The sequence below is a fragment of the Pristis pectinata genome, chromosome 1 (genome assembly GCF_009764475.1).
Source record: "Pristis pectinata isolate sPriPec2 chromosome 1, sPriPec2.1.pri, whole genome shotgun sequence".
NCBI lineage: Eukaryota > Metazoa > Chordata > Chondrichthyes > Rhinopristiformes > Pristidae > Pristis > Pristis pectinata.
In genome coordinates this window covers 101,802,079-101,826,436 of record NC_067405.1, presented here as the reverse complement: position 1 = coordinate 101,826,436, position 24,358 = coordinate 101,802,079, and the positions used below count along the sequence as shown (strand labels likewise).

The 24,358-nt window shown below is 40.3% G+C and overlaps 1 protein-coding gene across 2 annotated transcripts in view; it reads right to left on the bottom strand.

The window, feature by feature from the left end:
- dph6 (diphthamine biosynthesis 6) overlaps positions 1-24,358 on the bottom strand; it is a 212,506-nt gene that overhangs the window by 84,442 nt on the left and 103,706 nt on the right. For both annotated transcript variants that reach the window (XM_052025476.1, XM_052025485.1), the window contains exons 10-12: positions 20,870-20,992; positions 20,132-20,261; positions 13,640-13,814 (exon numbers count right to left, since the gene is read on the bottom strand). In XM_052025476.1, coding sequence (XP_051881436.1) covers positions 13,640-13,814; positions 20,132-20,261; positions 20,870-20,992 — 428 coding nt within the window. The remainder of the gene's footprint in view (positions 1-13,639; positions 13,815-20,131; positions 20,262-20,869; positions 20,993-24,358) is intronic.

The window sequence follows — 24,358 nt, the reverse complement described above, 5'->3', positions numbered from 1 at the left end:
AAGTTGACTTTGTGAGGTTATGCTGGTTGCTTTCAGCAACTGGACAACTTGCAGAAAACATTAAGAAGTCTCCAGGCCAATCAACTGCTTTTAGATGATAATACTTTTCGGTTTCAGAAGGTGGCAGCATTACTACATGGAATGGAACACTAGCCAATGCAATATGGCAAACAAATTCAATATCCTCCAATAAATATGCAAATCCTGTACTCAATTAGGATTCCAAGTTATTAAACTGTAGGACTTAAAGATACAGAAACATCAGGATGTTTTAGTTCTTTCTTCAGAAAAAATGCACCGCTGCCCATGACGTATTGCATGGAGGACAGTCATTTTTCATATTTACAAAACACTGAATATTGATGTAAAATAGGAGAAGGAAGTCCTTTTCCTTTCCGTTGAATTGTCAAGTTCTAAAATCCATAACCACAAAACGTAACTGCCAGATTCAAAAGAGGGGCTCTTTGGCATATTGAAATTTCTATTCAAGTTCTGCCGTTCTGATGTGCTCACTTGCATTTAGAGCACTTTCAATTTAAAACAAAATGAGGTGAAACTGGACATAATGAGAATAATTACCAAGTTACATGATGAATGGAGTGCGCGTTTCGTGATCTTGATTAATGTGAAATTTTATACTTTTATTCTGAATCACTGGCAGAAAAAAATAGGATATTAACTTTTTCAGACAGAAGACATTTTTAGTCAGGTTTGAGCAGACTTGCTTCTATTGTGCTCTGCGCCTTTCTATGTAGGTGTGTGACTGTGAAAAATGTCAATAGAATCCAGCCTATGTTACACAGATTAAAACAAACAAAATAGTAACATTTGACTGAACAGAAAAAGCACATTTACATAAATATGCCAGATGAATGTTAAATTAAGTTTTGATTTCTTTAACCCGCAGCACTGGTTTCCAAATCTTAGTTTAAGTTGTCTTCCAATAAAATGATCCCTTCAGATAGCTGAGAGTCCATCTTTACATGCAGAAAATAGATGCATTTACAGATGTTACAGTACAGATCTGACTCCATTGTCATCCAGAGTAAATCAGCATATTCAATACTAACAAATCTGATGATCTGAGTAATATTTAATATTTATAAACTGACTGTCCGACCCCCTAAAAGCTGTCATAGATTTGTACGTTCTCTGCATTACACAGATAAAAATACATCTTGCTACACTTTAATGGTCAGAATGCTGAGACTGCATTTTTAAATAAGAGTTATTACAAATGGAAACCCTTTCTTGGAGGTTTCATGAAAGTTGTATACTAAGTCAGCATTTCTGTTATAAAAACCGCTTAAGGTCAGTGTCTGAGCTTCTGTCTTTGTCTAAGAGATGCTCCACTGAATATCTTGAACAGCAGAGGGTGCAGGGAATCTTAACTTACGTGCTGTGATGTTGAGTCATGCCTCGGGGTCCCAGCCTGCCTGGAACTTGGTAAAGGTGCAAAAAGGCAGCTCCAATCAAAAGCCAACAACGTGGTGGTACTCTTTTGAAAATAAGCTCATATGACAAAATAAGCAAAAATTAAAAGATACAAGGCTAAAGTTTTATAAGCAAAGCCTATTCCAGAGTAAAGTTGTAATTCAGCCATAAATTTAAAGAGATGCTCCAACATAAGTTAGGTTCATGACTATAAAAAACTGTAGATGCTGGAAATCTAAAATAAAACAGAAAATGCTGGAAATACTCAACAGGCTAGGCCTTATTGATGGGAAGAACAACAGAGCTAATGATTCAGGTTGAAGACCCTTTGTCAGAACTCTAACAAATGTCTTTAACCTGAAACATTACCTTGATTTCTCTCTCCACAGATGCAACCTGACCTGCTGAGTATTTCCAGCATTTTCTGTTTCTATTTTAGGTTCATAATTAACTCTAATTTCAGAAAAAGATATGACTCACCATAAAATCACTAAGTTACCAACTGAGATAATTTTTTTGAAAATTAATGACCCAATTCAAATTGGTGATATCTGTCTTTTCATTATCACACTCAAGCCATAATGAACATGAAGAATTAAGAACACTTTAATCTGATCCTCATCGAATAATTTTGAAGATGATAATTTGGTTTGACCATAATCTGCTTATATATTAAGTTTACAGAAATGCCAAAGGATCTCAAAAAGCAGTGCAAGTGGCTTGTCTGGGTCTACTAGACAATGATTTCATAAAATCTATGCAAGGTGACAATCTTACAGGTCTGGTCAAACTCGTATATTTAATCATTTTAGGCCACAACTGCAGTCTTGCAGCATGCCACGATTTAAAATGAGCAATTTGGGTCTTGAATGAATCATTCTTCATATTAAGGGGAAGTATTTATATTATTCCGTTCATTCAAATTATATTTCCCATTACCCCTATTGTATTCTTCCAAGAAAGAAAGGAAATTACATCCAAAATAATGATAGGCCCTTTTATAATAAAAGGCCTGAATGGTTGTGATGGAAATACATAGCTGAAGTCATGTTCCATTTTGGATGCCCTTTTCATCTGCCTCCCATTCCCACACTCCATCGGAAATAATCTTTTGAAAATGATAAAAAGACCAATCATTTCAAATGACTGCTTTCTTTCATCATCACAGCAATGATTTTATTTTCAGCAGCCAGATATTCCTCCCCACCCACTCCCAATTATCAAATTCCACCTCCATGCACAGTAAAATATCAAGAATTTTGGTACACCCAATGGGTGGTCTGACCATCATTAAACTGGACAGTAAATTTAATGGCCACTGCAAAGTCCAGGCTGTTGTCTGCTGCTCTTATTTGTAAAAGTTAATATTAGGTCCTGGGTTTCAGAAGAATATCATTTTAGAAGAGAACAATGAAAAATATAACTCTCAGAAAGTAAAGGAACCCTCTGTCCTCAAAGGAATAAAGCACATGAAAGATATTCATAACTAAGCACTTTAAAACACTGTTCATAATGTTCCCTCTATTCATGTTTTATAGCCTTTATGCAGGCCCATTTTTACAACATTATACAGATACACATTCAATATTTATTGCTTTGGGATGAAGGGATCTTGGGTTTCTCACTTTGCTTCCAGCAAGTTCAGCACCTTAAGAAGTAAGTGACTATTTTAGTATCATTGCAGGAAAAGGCAGTAGGCACACCCTACACTTGCTGTGGCTTGTTGACATGAACCAGGGCAGGCAGAAACCAATAATACATGAAGTGCTGTTCAGAGGCAATTAGGATCAGTTGTCAAGGCTCGACCATTAATGAAGGAACATGTCAGCAGAGCCACAGACCTCAGCATTTGAGGGCAAGAAGGCGATTTAGTGTGACAGATCGAGTCCTTCCAATGTCCTCAGCAGTACATGCTAATACCAGTCTTAACAACACAGTGTGGCAGTATATAATGCAACTAACATGGACTTTGATTCAGCAAAATGACTGCTGCCACTGCTAGTCCATCTCACTTCAGCTGCAGATAAGGTTACCCAGCTAATAATTACCAGTTTGCCAGTTCTCCAACCAGCTCTGTCCTCCTGTTCATCTATCTTGCTTAAAGGTGGCACACACACACACAAGAATATATAAAGATATACTCAACAATATTTTGTTCCCTGTACAATCTATGCTTCCAGTTAATTTTGAATCACAGGTAAAATTCTTCACAACTGTAGGTTGAAAAACCTTTTCTATAAATGGATGCGGGTTAACATACTGAGCTAATATATACATGCATTCTTCAGTATAACCAAGTCAAGAAAAAGGCAAAATCATTCTGAAAAGGTCATATCGAATTAATGCTCTTAATTTTTAGTTTTAATGATGGAGAAACCATCAGCATGTACTGTCATTTCAATGTAAAACCAACAGTAACTTCTGACATTGCAGATGTACCATTAAATGTGGAAATTCAGAGGCTGCCATCAGTGGTACCTGGCTCTGCCACTCGGTGTGCTGTTGCGGACTTGGAAAGTGCAAACAGAATCACTTGACACGAACACAACTGTGTATGTACCATTCCCATCGTGGAACCCATTAAACATGTTAAACTTTGTCAACTGAGGTGTTGCTGAGTCCTCATTACTGTAATTTGTAGTTATTGATGAATAAATATCTGGCTCCAACAAAAAACCTCATTTTATACATGTGGAGTGCTATTGCACTACGCCAAGAAAATAATTTAAAAAAATCAAATGTTATAATATTTCACCTTCTTATTCCCATGTGTATATCCCATTCTCTATTTCTATACAACAAGTTGAAAGTGAATTTTATCTGTGATTTTTACTTCCTGATTTGCTTTGATAGTTCTTTAATTTGATTGGCTTCTCAGCCTACTGAAAGCACAGAATTAAAGTCAAGTTGGAATAAGGGAAATGGATGCTACAAAGCCTGATAAATCTTATTGCACAGCTTTCTTTGAGGTCAGAGGCAAGCACTGACCTTTCACCGCTGACAACAAAATCCAGGTCAATAACATTTGCAAATATTCTGCTGTCGGCTCTATTGTCAATAGAGTGCAGGTATAGCACTAGATTTTCTTCTGGTGAATAGATTAACCATTATTTATATTGCAGAAATCTCTCATACAAGGACATGTTCTACTTCAAAGGAGGGTGACTACTTTAAATATAAATAACAATACAGGAGTGTTGTTTGCATCACACTCGTCAGTAGATTTGCATGTTATGTTCTGTTACCTATATTTTGATTTATAGACAACAAGTAATATTTTTTACAAGTGGAATTTGCTCTCTAGTTAATTTATTTAAATTCCTGCCATCAGTGAAAATTTGCTGACAAGTAACCACATGAACAGAAGCACAATCAAATTGCCAATTGCACCAGATAAACTAAAAGAATGGGAAAAAATATATACTCTTTGGGCAGCAGAGTGGTGCAGCTAGTAGAGTCGCTGCCTCAGAGTGCCAGCGACCCTCTGGAAGGTTGATTTTCAGGCTGGAGGCCTCTGATTAGTAGTGCTCCCCGGTGGTTGGTGCTGGGCCCATTGCTATTTGTCATCTATATCAATGATTTGGATGAGAATGTACAAGGCATGGTTATTAAGTTTGCAGATGATACTAAAATAAATTGTGTCATTTACAGTGAAGATGGTTATCAGGATTTACAGAGGGATCTTGATCAGCTGGATAAGTGGGTCAAGGAATGGCAAATGGAGTTTAATTTGGATAAGTGCGAGGTGTTGCATTTTAGGAAGACAAATAAGGGTAGGATTTTCACAGTGAACGCTAGGGTCCTAGGGAGTGTTGTACAACACAGCGACCTAGGAGTACAAGCACATTGTTCCCTGATTATCACAGGTAGACAGGACGGTGAAGAAAGCTTTCAGCACACTGGCCTTCATGAGTCAGGGCACTGAGTATAGAAGTTGGGATGTTATGTTGCAGTTGTACAAGATGTTGATGAGGCCACATTTGGAATATTGTGCTATTCAACCTGCTATAGGAAGGATGCCAATAAGCTGGAAAGAATGCAGTGGAAATTTATGAGGACATTGCCGGAACTCAAGGGACTGAATTATGGAGAGAGGTTGAGCAGGTTGGGACTTTTTTCATTGGAGTGTAGGAGAATGAGGGGTGAGATGTATAACAAAGGTATATAAAATTATGAGAGGCACAGATTGATAGGATGAATGCACACAGTCTTCTTCCTAGGGTTGGTGAATCAAGAACTAGAGAGCATAGGTTTAAGGTGAGAGGGGAGTGATTTAATTGGAACCTGAGGTACATGGATATGAAAGGATTAGAGGAATATGAGCCAAATGCGGGCAAATGGGACTAGCTTAGATGAGAATCTTGATTGGATGGACCAATTGGGCTGAAGGGCCTGTCTTCCACGCTGTATGACTCTATCACTCAGGTTCAGTCATGACCTCGGGTGCTGTCTGTGTGAAGTTTTCACATTCTCCCCGTGACCATGCGTGTTTCCCCCAGGTGCTCCAGTTTCCTCCCACATCCCAAAGACATGCAGGTTGGTAGGTCAATTGGCCACTGTGAATTGCCCCCAATGTGTAGGTGAGTGGTAGAATCTGAGGGGAGTTCATGAGAATGTGGAGAGAATAAAAAATGGAATGAATGTAGGATTATGTTGATGGCCAATGCAGACCCAGGGGGCTGCAAGACCTGTTTCCATTCTGTATCACTCTACAACTCTGACTTGGATTGCATCACTCAAATGGATTAGAGTTTAGCATCAAATTTATCATTAGAGTATCATCTGAAGTTATTGGCCATGGTAGCAAAATATAAATTGACATTATACTTCCTTGTTTAAAATTATTTTTATTAAAGGGAAACTTGAGGTAAGAAAAAGCTTCAAATGTAACAGAGCAGAATTCAAAATTAAAATGTAATAATTCATGTCATTTTCTTGATTAAATTCAGAATGGCCTACTGGACATACTCCATGGTGAACTCCCTAACCCACATCATTTGCATGTATCCAAAATGTTTATATTACAAGTTCAGTGACACACTATAGTGGAGCTAGAGATGGCTTTGCCAAAGGCTGTCATCTCATAGGATTAACAGTGCTTATTGGAAGAAGAGATATTCTTGGTGTGATTTTACTGAGTACCAAAAGCTTGGTCACAAATTTCCTGGAGCTTAATAAATTCCTTGGAAACCCTGTTCATTAAGAGATTGTTAACTTTGCATAAAGGACACAATGTCAGTGAAGAAAGAGAGTGCTGCAGGCAGGAGACAATGGAATAGATATTCTAGGCACAATGCACAGACTTCTTGGATGATGCAAATTGTTAGGAGGTGAACTTCTGTGTTACTGACATGAACATGCAAGCCTTTTCTGTTAAGAGAGCTCACAACTCTCATGTTATTAACTCATCTGTTATATTCCTGGAAGGGAAATACATGGATGCTGAAAATCTGAAAACAGTTTGGAAAATACTGAAAGCATTCACTGGATCAGGCAGATTCTGGGAAAGAAATAAAATTAATATTTTAGATTGAAGGCCTTTCTGATAAAAGGTCATCAAGTCGAAATGCTAACTTGATTTATCTTTTAACAGATGCTGCTTGATACAAAGAGTGTTTTCTGCATTTCTATTTTATGTTGACGGCTCTCTTCCATATATTAAGTGGAGTGTGGCTTGGTGAAGGCTATTCTCCTTCAGATTATGTGGTTCCTAGATTTGGACTGGATTGAGTCCAGGAACAAAAGACTGTAGATTATAGGTTGCCAAACAGGTGTAGATGATTTCATCTCTCAGTGTCTGTCATTGCATAGCTACAGGATCTAGTATTACAACTGAGCCTTCAAAGGATTCTCAATCACATTTTCAAGCATTCACTCTCATTGGTTTTACCTCTGCAGATTTCAATTTATTTTTAAGTCGAGATGCTGAATATTTGTAATTGACCAATTTGTAACCTGTACGCGTGTACATTAAAAAATAAAATAAATCTTTCTGTGTGGAGATACATGTCAGCTAAGTAGTAACAGCTGCAGATTTTACACATCTATTGCCCCGTTCTGCCTTCACTGATTCTTCAGGTGCTTGCTTTTCAGATTGAAAGTTATTTATTTTTGAGAGGGTGGTTACACTGCCAGAGAGCACACATTTTTCATGACATTCACCAGCTTGAAACAAAACTTAGAACTGATTGGGTCTAAACACACACTCCTGAGGGATCCCTGCTGAGGTCTCTTGACTATGCAACATCTGTCCCTTTAAGATAATACAATTCTTGCTCATATAGGTAGCAGCTCCAAATGAGGCAAAAATACTAAGTTTTATAAACTTTAAGAGGCTGACAAATAGAACACTTCAATTTCAGCACCCTCGGCATGGGAGATCAAAAATCATTTTCCTTTGAAACCAAATTAGTGGCAAAACAGCAGGTTCACATGAAGATCTTTTCAATCATTTTTATATCCATTAACTTTAATGATACTGACCGCGAAGATTCGTAATTAGTGGTGTCCAATTTTTATTTGGATTGGAAAATGTTTGATGTTTTTCATTTAGATGAGACACAAGGAGATGATGACTGCAACTGAAATAGGTACTGCACAAAGGCAGCTCGCTTATTAGTATCAATCTTAACAAATCCAGCAGTTATAATATTAGGATTCTTTGTATATGAAGTGTATATTTTTGTAGGGAATCTTCATTATCTGTTTTCTGATCTTGATCTGACACCTTCGCTTTTACCCCTGTCAGAGCTTTGACTCCACCTCATTCATGCACTGTTTAAATTCTGATTACATTTTTTTTGCTCGACAGACTGCACCACAATCTTTGCATCATTCTGCTGTTTTCTGGTTGTTGTTGTATTTATTATTGTGTTTATTATTACAGTGTATACTGTTTACTCTATGAGCTGCATGCGAACATGGAATTTCATTGCACCCTGGTGTATACGACAATAAACTAATCTAATCTAATCTAATCTAATCTAAATAGCCAGTAAATCATAGGGGAATTGATGCCTTGCTTAAAAGAAAGTGCCAAAAGGCTCGAGGATCAAGGAAAATAATGTTTAGCACATGGATGTGTGCTGTAGATGGTGAATCCCAGGGCAGAGGTTTGGATGAGAACTCCTACAACTGAAATAAAATACAACAAATCATCTCTTCCGGCCTTGGTTCCTGTCCTGGCAGATTAAGTCTGGTGGGGATTCCACCACTGCTTCAACTTAAAACAACACAGCAAAGCCCAAACTGCATGATTCTCAAGGACGCTGTCAGTTTATGGCAGGTGTCCTTGCATCTCTGCTTATATTGTAGTTGACCTGATCAAGCTGGAAAGATTTTTGTTTAAGTGCTCAACCCCATTCTAACTGCCCCCACCAGGATTTCAGCAGATGGTACCAGTTACTATCAAATCCACTGCTTTTTCTTTAAATTTCTTGAATGAAAATTTAGGGGTTTAACCTTGGATTTTAATATCTTTTTACTTCATAATTCTGTTGAATCTGTAGTCACATATCAAATGACACTTCCCTTGTGAAGTAAAGGGATAGTGGGTGGGCCTAGAAATCTGAGTACCATGCAATGCATAGCTGATCTCACTCTTAGTCCTCTGGCAATCTGATGATGATGGCTTCTCATATTGTTTATTACAGAGAAAGCCTACCCTGTTCTGCTGACTGTTTGATCTTTTCCATTTACTAAAACTCTTCTGCTTTAGAGCTAATACTACAGCACCAATTTTGTTAAACCTAACTGTAGCCCAAAGCGAATATTTAGCCAACTGAATACAATACATTGCTTCACAGCATTAAACTTGATCTGCTTGGTCTCAGGCTGGATGAAATCATGAATCTTTTGGCAGATGGATGGAAAGCCAGATTAGAATATTTCCTGCTTGGACTGCTGAAGTCGTTCCAATTTTGTCACCTTAAAACCAGAGATTCTGAGCACAACAGAAGAGGTGACTTCTTTGAAAATGCAGGCATATCTGAAACTGACCATATGGACCCCAAATACCAATTTAACCTGTGCACTTCAATATAATCTTAATCATGACAATCTGACAACAAAACTGCTGCACGTGTATTTCTCATCCAATACAATGCATTTGATGAGTGATGCAGTCTGAAACAGTCTAACAAGCCATTCAATTATAAAAGCAGTTCCACAAAGCATCACCACCACAAGGGTTGCAGTGATTCCAGATAGTCCAGTAACTGTCTGCAAATATTAACAATTCCAAAGAGGCTTGTTTTAAATTTACAGTTACTGGGTCTCCCTGTGATGGGAATTACCTGACCTACAGAAATCTGACTTTATTCAAATTCTCCCAAACATTTTTAATGGACATTTCAAGGTTGTAAAAATTATAACAATATGTTTCAGGGTATTTGTTAATGGCTGGATACAGGATCTATTCCATTAGTTTAATCGTGGATAGTGCTTGGGTGATTATTCAATAAAACAAAAGAATTATAGCAAGTGTACGTAGACTGATATGATACAGGCTACCATGAAATAAAACACTTCTGACTGGGGAGGAATTGGCTTATGGACAGTTCTCAGCAACTGAACTCTTACGTAACCTGGGGAATGCCTATATACGACACACAGGGGTATTTTCCAGTGGAACCCAGCCAATGGGTCATATGACAGAGGTGCTAATAATGATGAAAGGGTGGCACACAGCGAATGGAAACAGCATTTCCACAGAGGCATGTGAATCAGTCACTGCACAGCTGCCAACAACCATTTTGGTTATGGGGTTACTAAATGGAAATTCAATAATGCCCAAGGCCTCAGAATCTTGGGCATTAGCTCAGAATGGCTCAGCTAAAAATGGCTTTTTCCTTGCATGTTGCATCAGTACAGAGAGCACAAGGGATATCAGGCCCAGCGTTGTGTGTTGAGGGTGGGGGTGGTTGAGCAAGGATGGTTGGCGATGGTGGGACCTGTGATAGTTAGTCAGCAGTTTGGCTTAACTCATTCAGATGAAGGCTGAAATTAGTGCTGAGGGAGGTAAATTCAATGTGTGAGGGCTTGTATCATATTGTATTAGAGTTGGGTTGGAAGCTCTTTTTAAACTGCACATATGGTGAATACTATGGAAACCCAGCTGGGTTGTGAGCGACCAACTACAGAAGAGCAATGACAAGTGTAGATGATTATTTCCTGTGGACACTCTAAGTGAAAGATATCATTATATGGTGTCTGATTCCAAAAATAGATTCTCCATACAAGCACAATTTGTATGGAACATGTCCGTCCAAATTTCTAGACTAGTATAATTTGAGCCACTTAAGCACTGCATTCTCAGAAACAAGGATTTTCATCTGAGAGAATTATGAGGCAAACCTGTTTCCAATAGTTGAAAGGGCAAAACATATGAAATGAAATGCAAGAGATTTAGAACATGGAGCTGAAGAAAAATCTTTGCATAGTTATGAGGCTGTGATCCTTGCTGCTATTCTTGCTGGCTGAGTAAAAACCTGTGCCAATTTTCAAAATTAGACCACATAGGTGATTGAAGAAAAACAGATGGTGAAGGAATAAAAGAACAGAGCAGATAAGTGCAATTAGTTTATCTGCATGGAGCGTCAATGCTGCCAAAACCAAATGGCTGTTCTTGTGCTTTTAACTTTTCCGTATTTCGAGACATGACTGCACTTTGTCAATCTTAAAGATTAGCATTGTTTCTGATGTCTTATTATTCATCTGTTTCAGTTCCTCATCTGAAAAAAATGAGGGAAATGGGAGAAGGCCTAGGTAGTTCCTTACTTAGGTTGCTCCAATTAAACTCAAAATACTTCAAGTTTTTGAAAAATAAATCCTACAACTTTTTGGCACAACACATACCTGCTACTTTTTAATTTGTGGGTCACCTACATACATTTTAGATCAATATCAGCCATACAATACACGTACTTTTTTTTGAAAACGGTCTATCCATCTGTCAATCATCTATTTCTTCAGATGCCCTGGACATGTCAAAATCACATCATCTGGATATTAGTTGGATATCAATTTGGCATCCTTCCTACTACTATGTAGCAAAATTCAGTAAGCTGATCAGAAAATCTAAAAAGCCGTAGGACCATGAGCTATTGATAAGGTTTGCAACCATCTTGCACAATTTCATACAATTTTTTTTTATTTGGATTTTATTTAGATTTTTATTGTAAGTAAGCAATCTAACATTTAAAAATAGAATAATATAGCTGACTCAACTGTTACAAATTAAATAGTTACAGGTTTGTTTGTCTTTACTTTTAACTGCTGCAAAACATCCACAGTGTTTGCATTCTCTTGCTCACATTAAAATATCGCAAAATACTGACTTCAAGAGCCATTTTCTGAGAGAGAGATTTGAAGAGAGACAATTGGATTGCAGATTTTCTTTCTACTGTTTCTTTTAAACAAAATTTAGTGATGACCAAACAAAATATTTAGAGTCTACAGGAATAGATCTCCCTTACAATTCCCAATTAATTTGATTAATCCCTTTTGGTCAACAGGCAATGAGTTATATTCTAGTGCTGTTTTACTTCACAAGCCATGTGAAGATGTTTAACCACTGTTAGTGCCTTTAGCACCTCAAATTATTGGTGTATTATTTCATGCATGCACTGTCCTTTTATCAATTGCTTTTGAAGTCATGTTAATAGACTAGAAAATTGAGACATTTATGAAGTATAGGCAGTGTTTATGGAAAAAATCCATAAAATATGACAAAGGCAAGCCTTGATAAAAGCTGCTTTTTAATAGATTATGGCAAAGTGATCCTGCCAGAAGCTGACAACTGACTCCTCTGAGATCACTCATTTTTATGGGATTAATTTTGTCGTACTATAAATGAAGTTAAGCGTCCTAATTGATCTGTACACAGAGTACAGTATTTCAGCACAAAACCTTATAACCCTCCTTATACTCTGCTCTGCTGATCCTCGGCTAATTATCTTCTACTGATAACTGAGAAAGACATTTCTACTGGCAAATTAAACTGATAGTTCTGACACAGAGTTTTATTCTGGATAGAACAATTCTTGATGGAGCATGTCAAAAATCAGCTTTAGTGTCAATAAGAGCTGCTAATTTATCTTGTCAATTTTATTGACCATCAAAGGGGAACAAACATGAAAAAAAACAATTAGACTAAAATATTTAACGCAAAAATTAATGAGCTATAAATTATAATCCCCTACAATAATTACAATTGAGGCTTCAGGCAAAATATTCTCCTGAGATTACTAAATACAAAAATCATTATTCTATCATTTTCATTGTAAAACAGAAGATTGTTTCACAACTCTAAGACTGTGTGATGTACAGCTGAAATTCTTTCACCTCTAATCTTCTTGCTTGAAACCTAGCCCACTCAAAGTCAATTATGTCCTTCCTAGATGTATTTTTCTTAAAAAGAGTCCCATTGGGTTTTCATACTCTTAGTCCAGTTTTATAATGGAAATGATTCCATGATGTAGAACTTCTTACAATTTAGGAACAACTAAAATTAAAATAAAAATCTAGACCTCTGTGTCACTTTTTCTATTTCAAAAAAGCTTTGTAGTTGATACCCTACTCTGACTCAAGACACAACGATGTGGGAGAAGAAAAAGGAAAAAAAATGGCAACACTCCTTGAAAAATCAGCCCACTGGTGATTCTGTCACCTAAATGGGCTTTATTAACAGAAACTAAAAGGTTCCTGCCTCCAGGTACCAAGAACCAAACAGAAGTGACAGCTGTGAAGAGCTCTGTCAATAAATGTTTCCATTGTCACTGCAGTGTATAATATTACATATTAGAAACATGAGCTAGTTTTAATGACTCAAATTACTTAAACGTTATTACAACTAAATGGTTATTTTGCATCCCTGCCATCAGTCTTGTTTCCAGCACAATGCACACATTTATAAAGGTATGATTTTCTCTCGTGGTTTCTAATACATTTAGCAGCAGTTCCTACCTCCCTATAGGACCATCATTAGCTGCAGGCTACTAAGGTAATTAGCCATTGGAGTTGAGACATTCTGTTCCTAAAATACTGTGGCTCTTGGTGCTTTGAGTTTGCATCATCAAATAACAGAAGCATTCTGGAGAGAAGGTACTAACTCTAGTCAAAAACAATGCTGGTCTTCAGTATACAATAGCATAGGAACATTTTTCCTTGCTTAATTCATGACTTTTTAACCACCATCATTGCTTACCTTGACTGATTGACTGTAAGGTCCTATGTTAGCAGGTGCCCAATGTGAAATACTCTGAACATGCATAACCTCCTTTTGCTGTTTCGTTATATCCTCGCAAAGTGACTCATTTTTGTGAACAAGGCAATCAACTTGAAGCAATACTCCATCAGGTAATGGGACTTCCACACAAACCCTAGAAAAACACAGGGGAGATTTAACGCTTAGTGTAACTTTGTGGACAGTTTCTTTTAATATTTCCAACATATTGCACGTGCTGCTATCATAGTCCACTTAAAGACGTTTTCCCAGGAAGACACACTTTCTTCTTCCCTCTTTGCTTCCTTGTTAAGAGTCAACTCAACAGTGCATCAGGAATTAATGTATGGTACTGCAAAACACTCACTGTTTAATTTCATCTGTGAATACATTTCTCTTTAGATTGATAATGAATCATAGAATTGTTACAGCACAGAAGGAAGCCATTCAGCCCTTGGAGTTTGTGCCAGCTTCTAGAATAGCAGTCCTATTCTCCCACTCTGTCAGAAGAGCCTTGCAAGTTATTTTCCCCTGTGTTGATCTAATTTCCTAATGAAAGCCCTATCTGACTTCTGTTTCCACCACTTGTACAAGCTGTGAGTACCAGATCATCATTACTTGCTGCACAAGAACGTTTTTTCTCACATCTCCCTTGGTCCTTTTGCCCAAAACCTTCAAGTTGAGCCCCATGGAACTTGAGCTATCACAAATGGGAACAGCTTCCCTCTATTTAACCCAGCCATGAATTCATACCCCTATCAAACCTCTTTTCACTTCTTTGTTGATCCAAGGTAAATTCCACCTTCTCCAGTTGAACCATTAACAGCTGAAATCCTTGATTCCTGAATCTGTCACTATTTTTTTCTGCATCTTCTCTCTGACTTTCTCATCCTTTCCAAAGGTCTGGGTTCAATTCTTCAATTGTGGCCTAACCAGTGGTTCATACTGGTTCAACATAGCTTCTCTGCTTTTGTACTCTGGGCCTCTGTTTATGAATTCCAGCATTCCATATGTTTGCTAATCACTCCCTCAACATGCTATGCCTTTTACAAACATTTTTGCACATTTACTTCCAAAGCATGTGTCCTTCTACCCTTTTATAACTGTGCCATTTAGTCTATATGGTCTCTCCTTAAACCTTCTGAAAAAGTGTATCACTTCAATCTTCTCTGCATTAAGTTTAATCTGGCACGCCTCTGCCATTCCGCTGGCTTCTCTATACCCTTTTACAGTCCATTACGATCCCCAGCGTTGTTTACCGTGTTGTGCTATCTACGAATTTGGAAATGTTATCCTGCAGGCCCGTATATATAGTAAAAAAATGTAACTGCCCTAGCACTGACCCCTGGGAGAACATCACCATCTACCGCATAAATACACACGTTTTAAACAAAAAGTTTTGTTTCGTCCTTTTGCTTGTGTTAGGTATTTTGCCCATCAGGCTATCTAATGTTATGTGGTTGTACTGTTTGAAGAATTGACTACAAACTAATGTATTCATATTCATTAAAACAATGGTTCATAATGTTTTTCTGCGTAGGGTATATACTTTCAGAGACCTGCATCTTAATTGTTGAAATGATCAATTGCTCTCATTATATAAAACTTTAATTACCAATGTATGTTAAATACCTAGTGAAGAAAGAAAATCCGTGATGCCTAAATAAAGATCTTATCACCTCATCGTCAATAGCAAACAAGGCAGCACAAGATGGCAATGGAAGCTTTCCAGAGAATGAAGTAAATACTTTTGTCATAGCAGCTAACAGTGAAACTCTTTCAAAATGTACTGCCCAAAACTCTTCATCGAGCTAAGTTATCCAAAGCTGTAAAGCTAAAAACAAACAAGTTTATGAAAGCAAAGGAGACTTCAGGTAGAAGAAACTGAAGTTATCAGAAAGTGAAAGAGTTTTATTATCTGAAGGTACTTGGTATAGCTCTGTGCACCATTTCAATAGCATGAGGTAGCGCCCGAGGGGAGGTAGCTATCCGTACTAGGATTAATATAGTTTCATTTGCTGTGGATTTATACAATAATGTCCTCAACATCATTCTTTACCTAAGTTATTGCAAAGGAGTAAAAAGCAATTCAGCAACAGCAGGTGTTTTAGAGCACCCATCTCTTATTGCACTCTGGAAGAACTATAGGATTAAGGCTCTGTTCAGTTAGCTTGGTGAGATTATAGTCCTAGATAAAACTAGAGACTACACCCCATCAGCTCCTCTGGGAGAGATCCAGGGAAAAAGGTTCATTCTTTCTGAAAGATGTGGCGCTGATTATCATTGTCTAATGCAGGCCATTGCGAATGGTTAGACCTGGAACAGGATCCAAAATTCCATTGTGGGTGAGGAGACACAGGGGAAGGTAACTTTAAAAAAAATTAAAGCTAGTGGATTTCACTGGCTGCCAAGGTTTTCAGGGTAGTTTAGGGGCTGGTCTTTTTCAGTTGTGCCACTGGAGGAAAAGCCATTGTCCAGATCACACTACTGGAGTTCAGGATATCTTAGCAAACAAGAAAGATCCTCCTCATCTAGACCACAAGTGGGTATTGAGGAGCGCAGATGGACATCTGTCCTACTATCATTTATGGACCCATCACAGGCACTTCAGGTTTATCTCAACCAGGTAAACCATGCACTCATCTAAGTGTACTTGTGTACAAACGTCCACAGTCTGTTTGGACAAGAGCAGACACAACATTTAAAGTTGAGGCATTTTAATTGGAAAGTTCAAGGGCTCAAGAGCCCTTTAGCCATTTTTTAGTTCCTTTGTATAAGAAATAAATGTTTTGAAAGTATTCCTTCAATGACAAAGTTTATACTCTCTCACTCCCTACATATTCCAAGCTCTTCAGAATACTGATTCTGTTAGAGTGGTAGTTTCAACCCTTGACTGCTAAATTGTATTGGTTCTAGCATAATCTGTGCTTAACTTAACTTTTTATCCTTCCCTCATACTCTGAATATTTCAAACTCATTCTTTCCTTTCCTTATGTCTTCACAGCATTCAAAAGAAGATTCACTGTGATGTTGCAATTTAACTTGTTCTTTCCCTCTGATTCAAAATTGCTCAGTCTTTCTTTCCTCCTACAACTACTTAAATCCCAAAATTCATTAAGCTCTAATCATACTTGTTATTTAATCTGTCTTTATTTTACCCTTTCAATTCTGGTTGTGCTTACTTTCTAGATCTAAGACTCCTTTTTCATTCAAATATAAAGGCCTTACCAAAGCTAAATAAATGGAAAAAAAATTAATTATAGATGAGCAAAGCCATTGTTATTTGTGCCTTGGTTGAACATTTCTTCCTTGCTTCAGAGAGCCCTGAAGTCTTAAATAACTTGGAATTATTCCCATTTTGAGTAATAAGAAAATTCCATTGCACTGAGGCTCACTTTCAAAAGCTTTTATGTTTAGGCTTGTACTGAAAACATCTTACTGAAAATATTTTACTAGGTTTCAAATGGATGACGAGAGAGGTGGTGAATTTAGTCAAGAAGAAAAAGGAAGCATATATAAGTTTTAGGAAGCTAAAATCAAACTTAGCCTTTGAGAATTATAAAGAAGCCAGAAAAGAACTCAAGGAGGGAATTAGGAGAGCCAGGAGGGGACATGAAGAGTCCTCGGCAAGTAGGATTAAAGGGAATCCCAAGGCATTCTACTCATACATCAAGAGCAAAAGGATAACTAGGGAGCAGGTAGAACCACTTAAGGATAAAGGAAGGAATGTGTGCTTGGAGATGGAAATGTGGTAGAGGTCCTAAATGAATACTTTGCATCAGTATTTACCAAGGAGAAGGACGTGGATGATAGGGAGATTAGTGTGCTAATATGCCAGGGCATTTTGAGATAAAGAAGGAGGTAGTGTTGGGTCTCTTAAAGAACATTAAGGTGAATTAGTCCCCAGGGCCTGATGGGATAAACCACAGGTTATTGAGAGAGGCAAGAGATGAGGTTGCTGGGGCCTTGACCAATATCTTCATGTCCTCTCTAGCCATAGTCAAGGTCCCAGAGGAATGGCAAGTAGCTAATATTGTTCCATTATTCAAAAAGGGAAATAGGGATAATCTTGGAAACTACAGACTGGTGAGTCTCATGTCAGTGATAGGGAAGTTACTGGAGAGGATTCTTAGGGATAGGATTTATGAGCATTTGGAAAACCACAGCCTAATTAGGGACAGTCAGCATGGCTCTGTGCGGGGGCAAGTCGTGTCTTACTAACTTGACTGAGTTTTTCGAGGAGGTGACAAAGGTGATTGATGAAGGTAGAGCTGTGGATGTTGTCTACATTAATTTTAGTAAGGCACTTGACAAGGTCCCTAATGGGAGGCTCATCCAGAAGATTAAGATACATGGGATCTACGATGAATTGGCCGTTTGGATTCAGAATTGGCTTGCCCATAGAAAACAGAGGGTGGGGGTCGATGGCTGGAGGTCTGTGACTAGTGGTGTTCCGCAGGGATCCATATTGGGACTTCTGCTATTTGTGGTATATATAAATGACTGGATGCAGACTGCCAAAGGATACAGTGTGATATAGATCAGTTGCAGATATGGGTGGAGAAATGGCAGATGGAGTTTAACCTGGCCAATGTGAAATATTGCACCTTGGGAGATCAAATGCAAAGGGACAGTACACTGTTAATGGCAAGACCCTTAACAATGTTGATGTGCAGAGGGATATTGGGGTCCAAATCCATAGCTCCCTGAAAGTAGCTACACAGATTGATAGGGTGGTAAAGAAGGTGTATGGCATGCTTGACTTTATTAGACGAGGCACTGAGTTCAAGAGTTGAGATGTTGCAGCTTTATAAAACTCTAGTTAGGCTGTATCTGGAATATTGCATTCAATTCTGGTCGCCCCATTATGGGAAGGATGTGGAGGCCTTGGATAGGGTGCAGAAGAGGTTTACCAAGATGTTGCCTAGATTAGAGGTCATGTGCTAATAAGGAGAGGTTGGACAAACTTGGGTTGTTTTCTCTGGAGTGGCAGAGGCTGAGGGGAGATCTGATAGAGGTTTATAAGATTAGGAGAGGTATAAGTAGAGTAGACAGCTGGTATCTTTTTCCCAGGGTTGAAATGTCTAATACCAGAGGGCATGCATTTAAGGTGAGAGGGGGTGTAAGTTCAAAGGAGAGGTGTAGGGCAAGTTTTTTTTTGCACAGAGAGTGGTGGGTGCCTGGAATGCACTGCCAGGTGTGGTGGTGGAGGCAAATACAATAGAGGTGTTCAAGAGGATCTTAGGCATATGAATGTGCAGGAAATGGAGGGATATGGATATTGTGTAGGCAGAAGGGATTAGTTTAGTTGGGCACTTGATTACTGATTTAACTAGCTTAGCACAAAATCCTGGGCTGAGGGGCCTGTTCTTGTGCTGTACTGTTCTATGTTCTATGTAAAAAAAGATATTATTACATTTCAAAGTTTAAGTCTTATAGGTGATTTTGGCATGTTGTACTCTTGCTTCAGATGTTCTTTTGAGATGGTAAGGATTAGAACTGAAAAACAGTTTCATTCTCTGATACGCGACCTGCTTTCCCTGTTTCCAGTGGGAGTGGGCCGAGTTTGTACTGAGGCACACTGATTTGTTGCTAACCCTGAGCATATTGTACAGCAAGAGTGCCATAATACTAATTGTATCTTCTGAAGAGCTGGGAATATGTCGGGAGTGAGAGAGATTATAAACTTTTTCATTGAAGGAAGAATTTCAGTGTTTTGGGTGGATATCAAGACAGAAATGTCAACTGAACATATATTTTTCAAAAGCTATAATAAGCAAGACATCTGTTGTCACTGCTCCTTTGACAGCAAGCTTTTACACAGACTATGTTTGGAAGTCTGAATTGGCAACTAACACACATTAGAAATTTGGAAACTCAAGTGGGGGGTTAAGGCCAAATTTCAGCTGCTCATGCTTTTGAAATCATTAAAGACAACATATAATAAAATCTGTTCAATAATTTAAAAAGGGGAGTGGATGAGCATAAGCATGATAAAGAATAAGCTGCAGTATTATAGGAAGATAAGGGGATTGAAACAGATGGGATTGCTATGGAATTGTTGGGCTGAACGGCCTCTTCCTGTATCAGATCAAATAAGTATCGTTTATTGAAATACTATGCTCTTGTTTAAAACAGGAACAAGAATTACATTCTGCGTGATAATTCTGTTTCTTTCCTCTTTTGATCATAAAAGGTTCATTTGCATTGAACCTGTTTTTCAATACCCTGAAAAAAAACAATTGTGCATTGTTAAAAGTCAGAGTAAATTAATTTATTACCTATTTTATAGGGAGTAGCCCAGTAATTGTATACATGAATGTGTGATTGTCAGATTTAAGGGTGACTTAGAAAGATGCATTGTTGTTATGGTCCCTCTCAACTTGCTTAATATTTTTGCAATCTAAGAGTATTCACGTTCATGAAATAGTAAAATTCATCAGTCAAAATGGTCTTATACAGCATTTCCATTACCTTGCAGGTGGGTTGAGGTTGAAGTAGGATTGATACACCGAGTTTATGGTGCCAAAGTCCCTTATGTCCTTTATGTACAGGTGAAGCAGAATAATATCTGATAACGTGTAATCTTTCATTTCCAATTCCACTACAATAAAACAAAACAAACTTCAATCAAGTAAAAAAATTTCATTCATATATTTTGAACATTTATTTTCTCTCTTTGTTCTGATCTGGAAGGATGGAACAATGTTGTTAAACATTTATGCTGGGGTACAGATACTACTATTGGAGAAAGCCACTGCAAATGTAGAATGTATTTATGCTGATGTATATCTTTATTTCATATAAACCATTATGCTGTAAATGTCAATTTTGATAAGTCTTGAAGTGTTAGCACCATTTTACCCTAAATCCCACAATGTGATTAGAATTATCTTTATTCCACAGCACATAGCAAAGGAGAGGTGAGCTTTATCAAGATATCTTATGCCAAATTCAAATATTCCAATATATTTACATCTATCATGTACACCATTATTTTGGGGAAAATAGGCTATAAGTTTTTTTTTGCAGATAATGGTACGTTTGATCTTAGCAAGATATTGTTGCTCTTGAGGGCAGTGGCATTTTCCAAATCTATGCCCATAATCCTGTTAGTTGCAATGCATTATTCTAATAATTTTTGAACATTTGCAATAAAAACAGATTATTACAACTTTTCGAAGTTAAAATATAAAATCGTAAAGGGACTACCTTGTAACAATGAAAATATCTGCCTTGATGCATCATTAATGCTTTTCCCTTCCACGGGAAAGAGTGGCCCACTAATCCACTGGTAGCCTTTTTTCGTTTTCGCAGACCAATGATTTAACTTTACTGAAAGAAAATAAATCAGAAATTCATTCCAGAGAATGAATGCAGGGAGGACAGTGATTTCATTGAAAATGATCTCGGATGTCACAAGACCTCATCTTGCAGCTGAACAGCCTGCAACAGCTTACACACACACACACATACAGCATACACAAATCTGACCATTCTGCAAAATTAACTGGAGATGTGCAATGAGGTTACTGCAGGGAGATTTGCTGGTTTTATTGTTAGTTGATTTTTATTTTGTAGCAAAGACGTACTTGCACTAAGATAGCTCATCAGTAAATATCCCCTTATCTGGCATTTTGGGTTGTACCATTAAAACACAAATGGAAATATGATTTTACTTGTATTGTAGCGGCTAGCTATACTATTATAGAATAAAGACACGGAGTCTGTTGCTTGGAGTCAGAAGTCGATTGATCGACAGGGGCCCTTTTAATACCGAAACTCTTCCCGCGCTTCAGTTCCCGCACTGACGTCACGCACGGGTCACCTGACCTTGCCACGCGCGGGCTTTCCTAGCTCAATGATGGAGAAGAAGGAGGGCCCCGCGCCATCTTGGGTCGGGGCCTCTGACGACACTTGCGGATCTCGGGAGCTGGTTCGATACTGGTAAGGTGAGTCGCCACATAACGCACGCCCCCACCCTGCCCCCCCACCCAGAACCGGCGATACCGTCGCGAAAGCCAGAATTAAATAATCTATGACTTGGGTGGCCTGCCCCTGCATCGCGCTCGCTGGACCACTACCGGTTGGTCCAGGTCTAAATGAGCCGGCGTCAGCCAGTCTATTGTAAAAACCTCCTCGCGCCCCCCAATGTCTAGCACAAACGTAGACCCATTGGTCTTGACGACCCGGAACGGCCCTTCGTACAGCCGCTGCAGTGGTATTTGGTGCGCGCCCCTCCTGACAAAGACAAACTTACAGTCTCGGAGGGACGTCGGCATACGGGTTGGGGCCTGTCCGTGTCGCGAGGTGGGTATCGGGGCCAGGTTGTCAAGCCGCTCGTGCAGCCGGTCGAGCATCGCAGCAGGTTCTTCCTCTGGCCCCCGAGGGGCTGGTAGGAACTCGCCCGGGACGACCAAGGGCATTCCGTAGACCATCTCTGCGGATGAGGCATGCAGGTCCTCTTTTGGCGTGGTATGTATCCACAGCAGGACCCAGGGGAGTTCTTCCACCCAGTTGGGCCCCTTACAGCAGGCCATGAGTGCCAACTTCAGGTGTCGATGGAACATCTCCACCGGCCCACTGGATTGCGGATGATAGGCGGTGGTGAGGTGGATCTGGGAACCCACAAGTCAGCGACGGCAGACCACAGGCCGGAGGTGAATTGAGCTCCCCTGTCTGAGGTGATATGGGCCAGGACACCGAAACGGGCCACCCAAGTTGACAGAAGGGTCCATGCGCAGGACTGGGTGGAGGTGTCCACGAGGGGAATGGCTTCGGGCCAGCGGGTAAAGCGGTCGACAATCATGAGGAGGTACAGCGCTCTGGGAGACTGGGAGGGGACTGACAAGGTCGACATGGATATGGTCGAACCTCCAGCGGGTAGGTTGAAAGTCCTGCAGAGGGGCCTTGACATGCTGCTGTACTTTCGAGGTTTGGCAGTGTGTGCAGGACCGGACCCATTCGGAAACCTGTTTACGCAGGCCATGCCAGACGAACTTGTTGGACACCATCCGGGCAGTAATCCAGATGGACGGGTGTGCCAGGCCATGGATGGAATCAAACACCCGTCGACGCCAGGCAGCTGGAATGATGGGGTGGGATTTACCAGTGGAGATATCGCAGAGCAGGGTGCGCTCACCGGGGCCTACCAGTAGGTCTTGTAGTTGCAGGCCCGAGACTACGGTGCGATAGCTGGGCATCTCCATGTCCGTTTGTTGTGCCTCTGCCAAGGTGCCGAAATCCACCCCTGGGACAAAACTTGGATGGTGGGCTGTGAAAGTCCATCCGCGACCACATTCTTTTTCCTGGACAGATGGCGGACGTCAGTGGTGTGCTCCGAGATGTACAACAAGTGCCGCTGCTGCCATGCTGACCAGGGATCTGAGACCTTGTTGAAAGCGAAGGTCAACGGCTTGTGGACGGTGAAAGCTGTAAACGGCTTGCCCTCTAAGAAGTATCGGAAGTGTTTGATGGCCAGGTACAACGCCAACAGCTCACGGTCGAAGGCGCTATATTTGAGCTCTGGTGGTTGAAGGTGTCTGCTGAAGAATGCCAGCGGTTGCCAATGCCCTTCGATGAGCTGCTCTAGAATGCCTCCGACCGCTGTGCTGGAGGCGTCGACCGTGAGGGCAGTCGGGATGTCCGTACGAGGATGCACCAACATGACCGTGTCCGCCAAGGCCTGCTTGGTTTTGACGAACGCGGTGTCAGCCTCCTCTGACCAAACAATGTCATTGCTTCCGCCCGACAAGAGAGCAAACAACGGGCACATGATGCGGGCCGCGGATGGTATGAACTGGTGATAAAAGTTTACCATACCGAGAAATTCCTGCAGGCCCTTGATGGAGGTGGGTCTGGCGAAGTGGCGGATGGCGTCGACCTTTGCAGGCAGGGGCGAGACGCCGTGTTTGTCGATCCGATGGCCCAGGAAATCGATTGTCTCAAGCCCGAACTGGCATTTGGCTGGGTTGATGGTCAGGCCAAAATCCCTCAGGCGAGAACAGAGTTGGCGGAGGTGCGTGAGATGTTCCTGGCGGCTGCTACTGGCGATCAAGATGTCGTCGAGGTATATGAAGACGAAGTCAAGGTAGCGCCCGACTGCGTCCATCAGTCGTTGGAAGGACTGAGCAGCGTTCTTGAGGCCAAAGGGCATCCGGACGAATTCAAAGAGGCCGAAAGGTGTGATCAGCGCCGCCTTTGGAATGTCGTCCGGATGCACCAGGATCTGGTGATAGCCACGGACGAGGTCGACCTTAGAAAAAATGGACCGACTGTGCAGGTTGGCAGCGAAGTCCTGAATATGTGCCACGGGGTACCAGTCCAGGGTAGTTATGACGTTCAGGTGTCGGTAATCGCCGCAGGGTCGCCAGCCTCCGGCTGCCTTGGGGACCATATGTAGCGGAGAGGCCCATGGGCTGTCCGACCTGCGGATAATCCCCAACTCTTCCATCTTCTTGAATTCCTCCTTCGCGAGGCGGAGCTTGTCTGGGGGCAGCCACTGGGCGCGGGCATGGAGGGGTGGGCCCTGGGTGGGGATGTGATGCTGGACGCCGGGCTTGGGCAAGGTGGTGGAGAACTGGGGCGTTAGTACAGACAGGAAGTCTGCCAGGACCCTGGCGAACTCATTGGTCGACATGGTGACTGAGTCGAGGTGTGGGGCCGGTAGCTTGGCCTCACCCAACGAGAACGTTTGGAAGG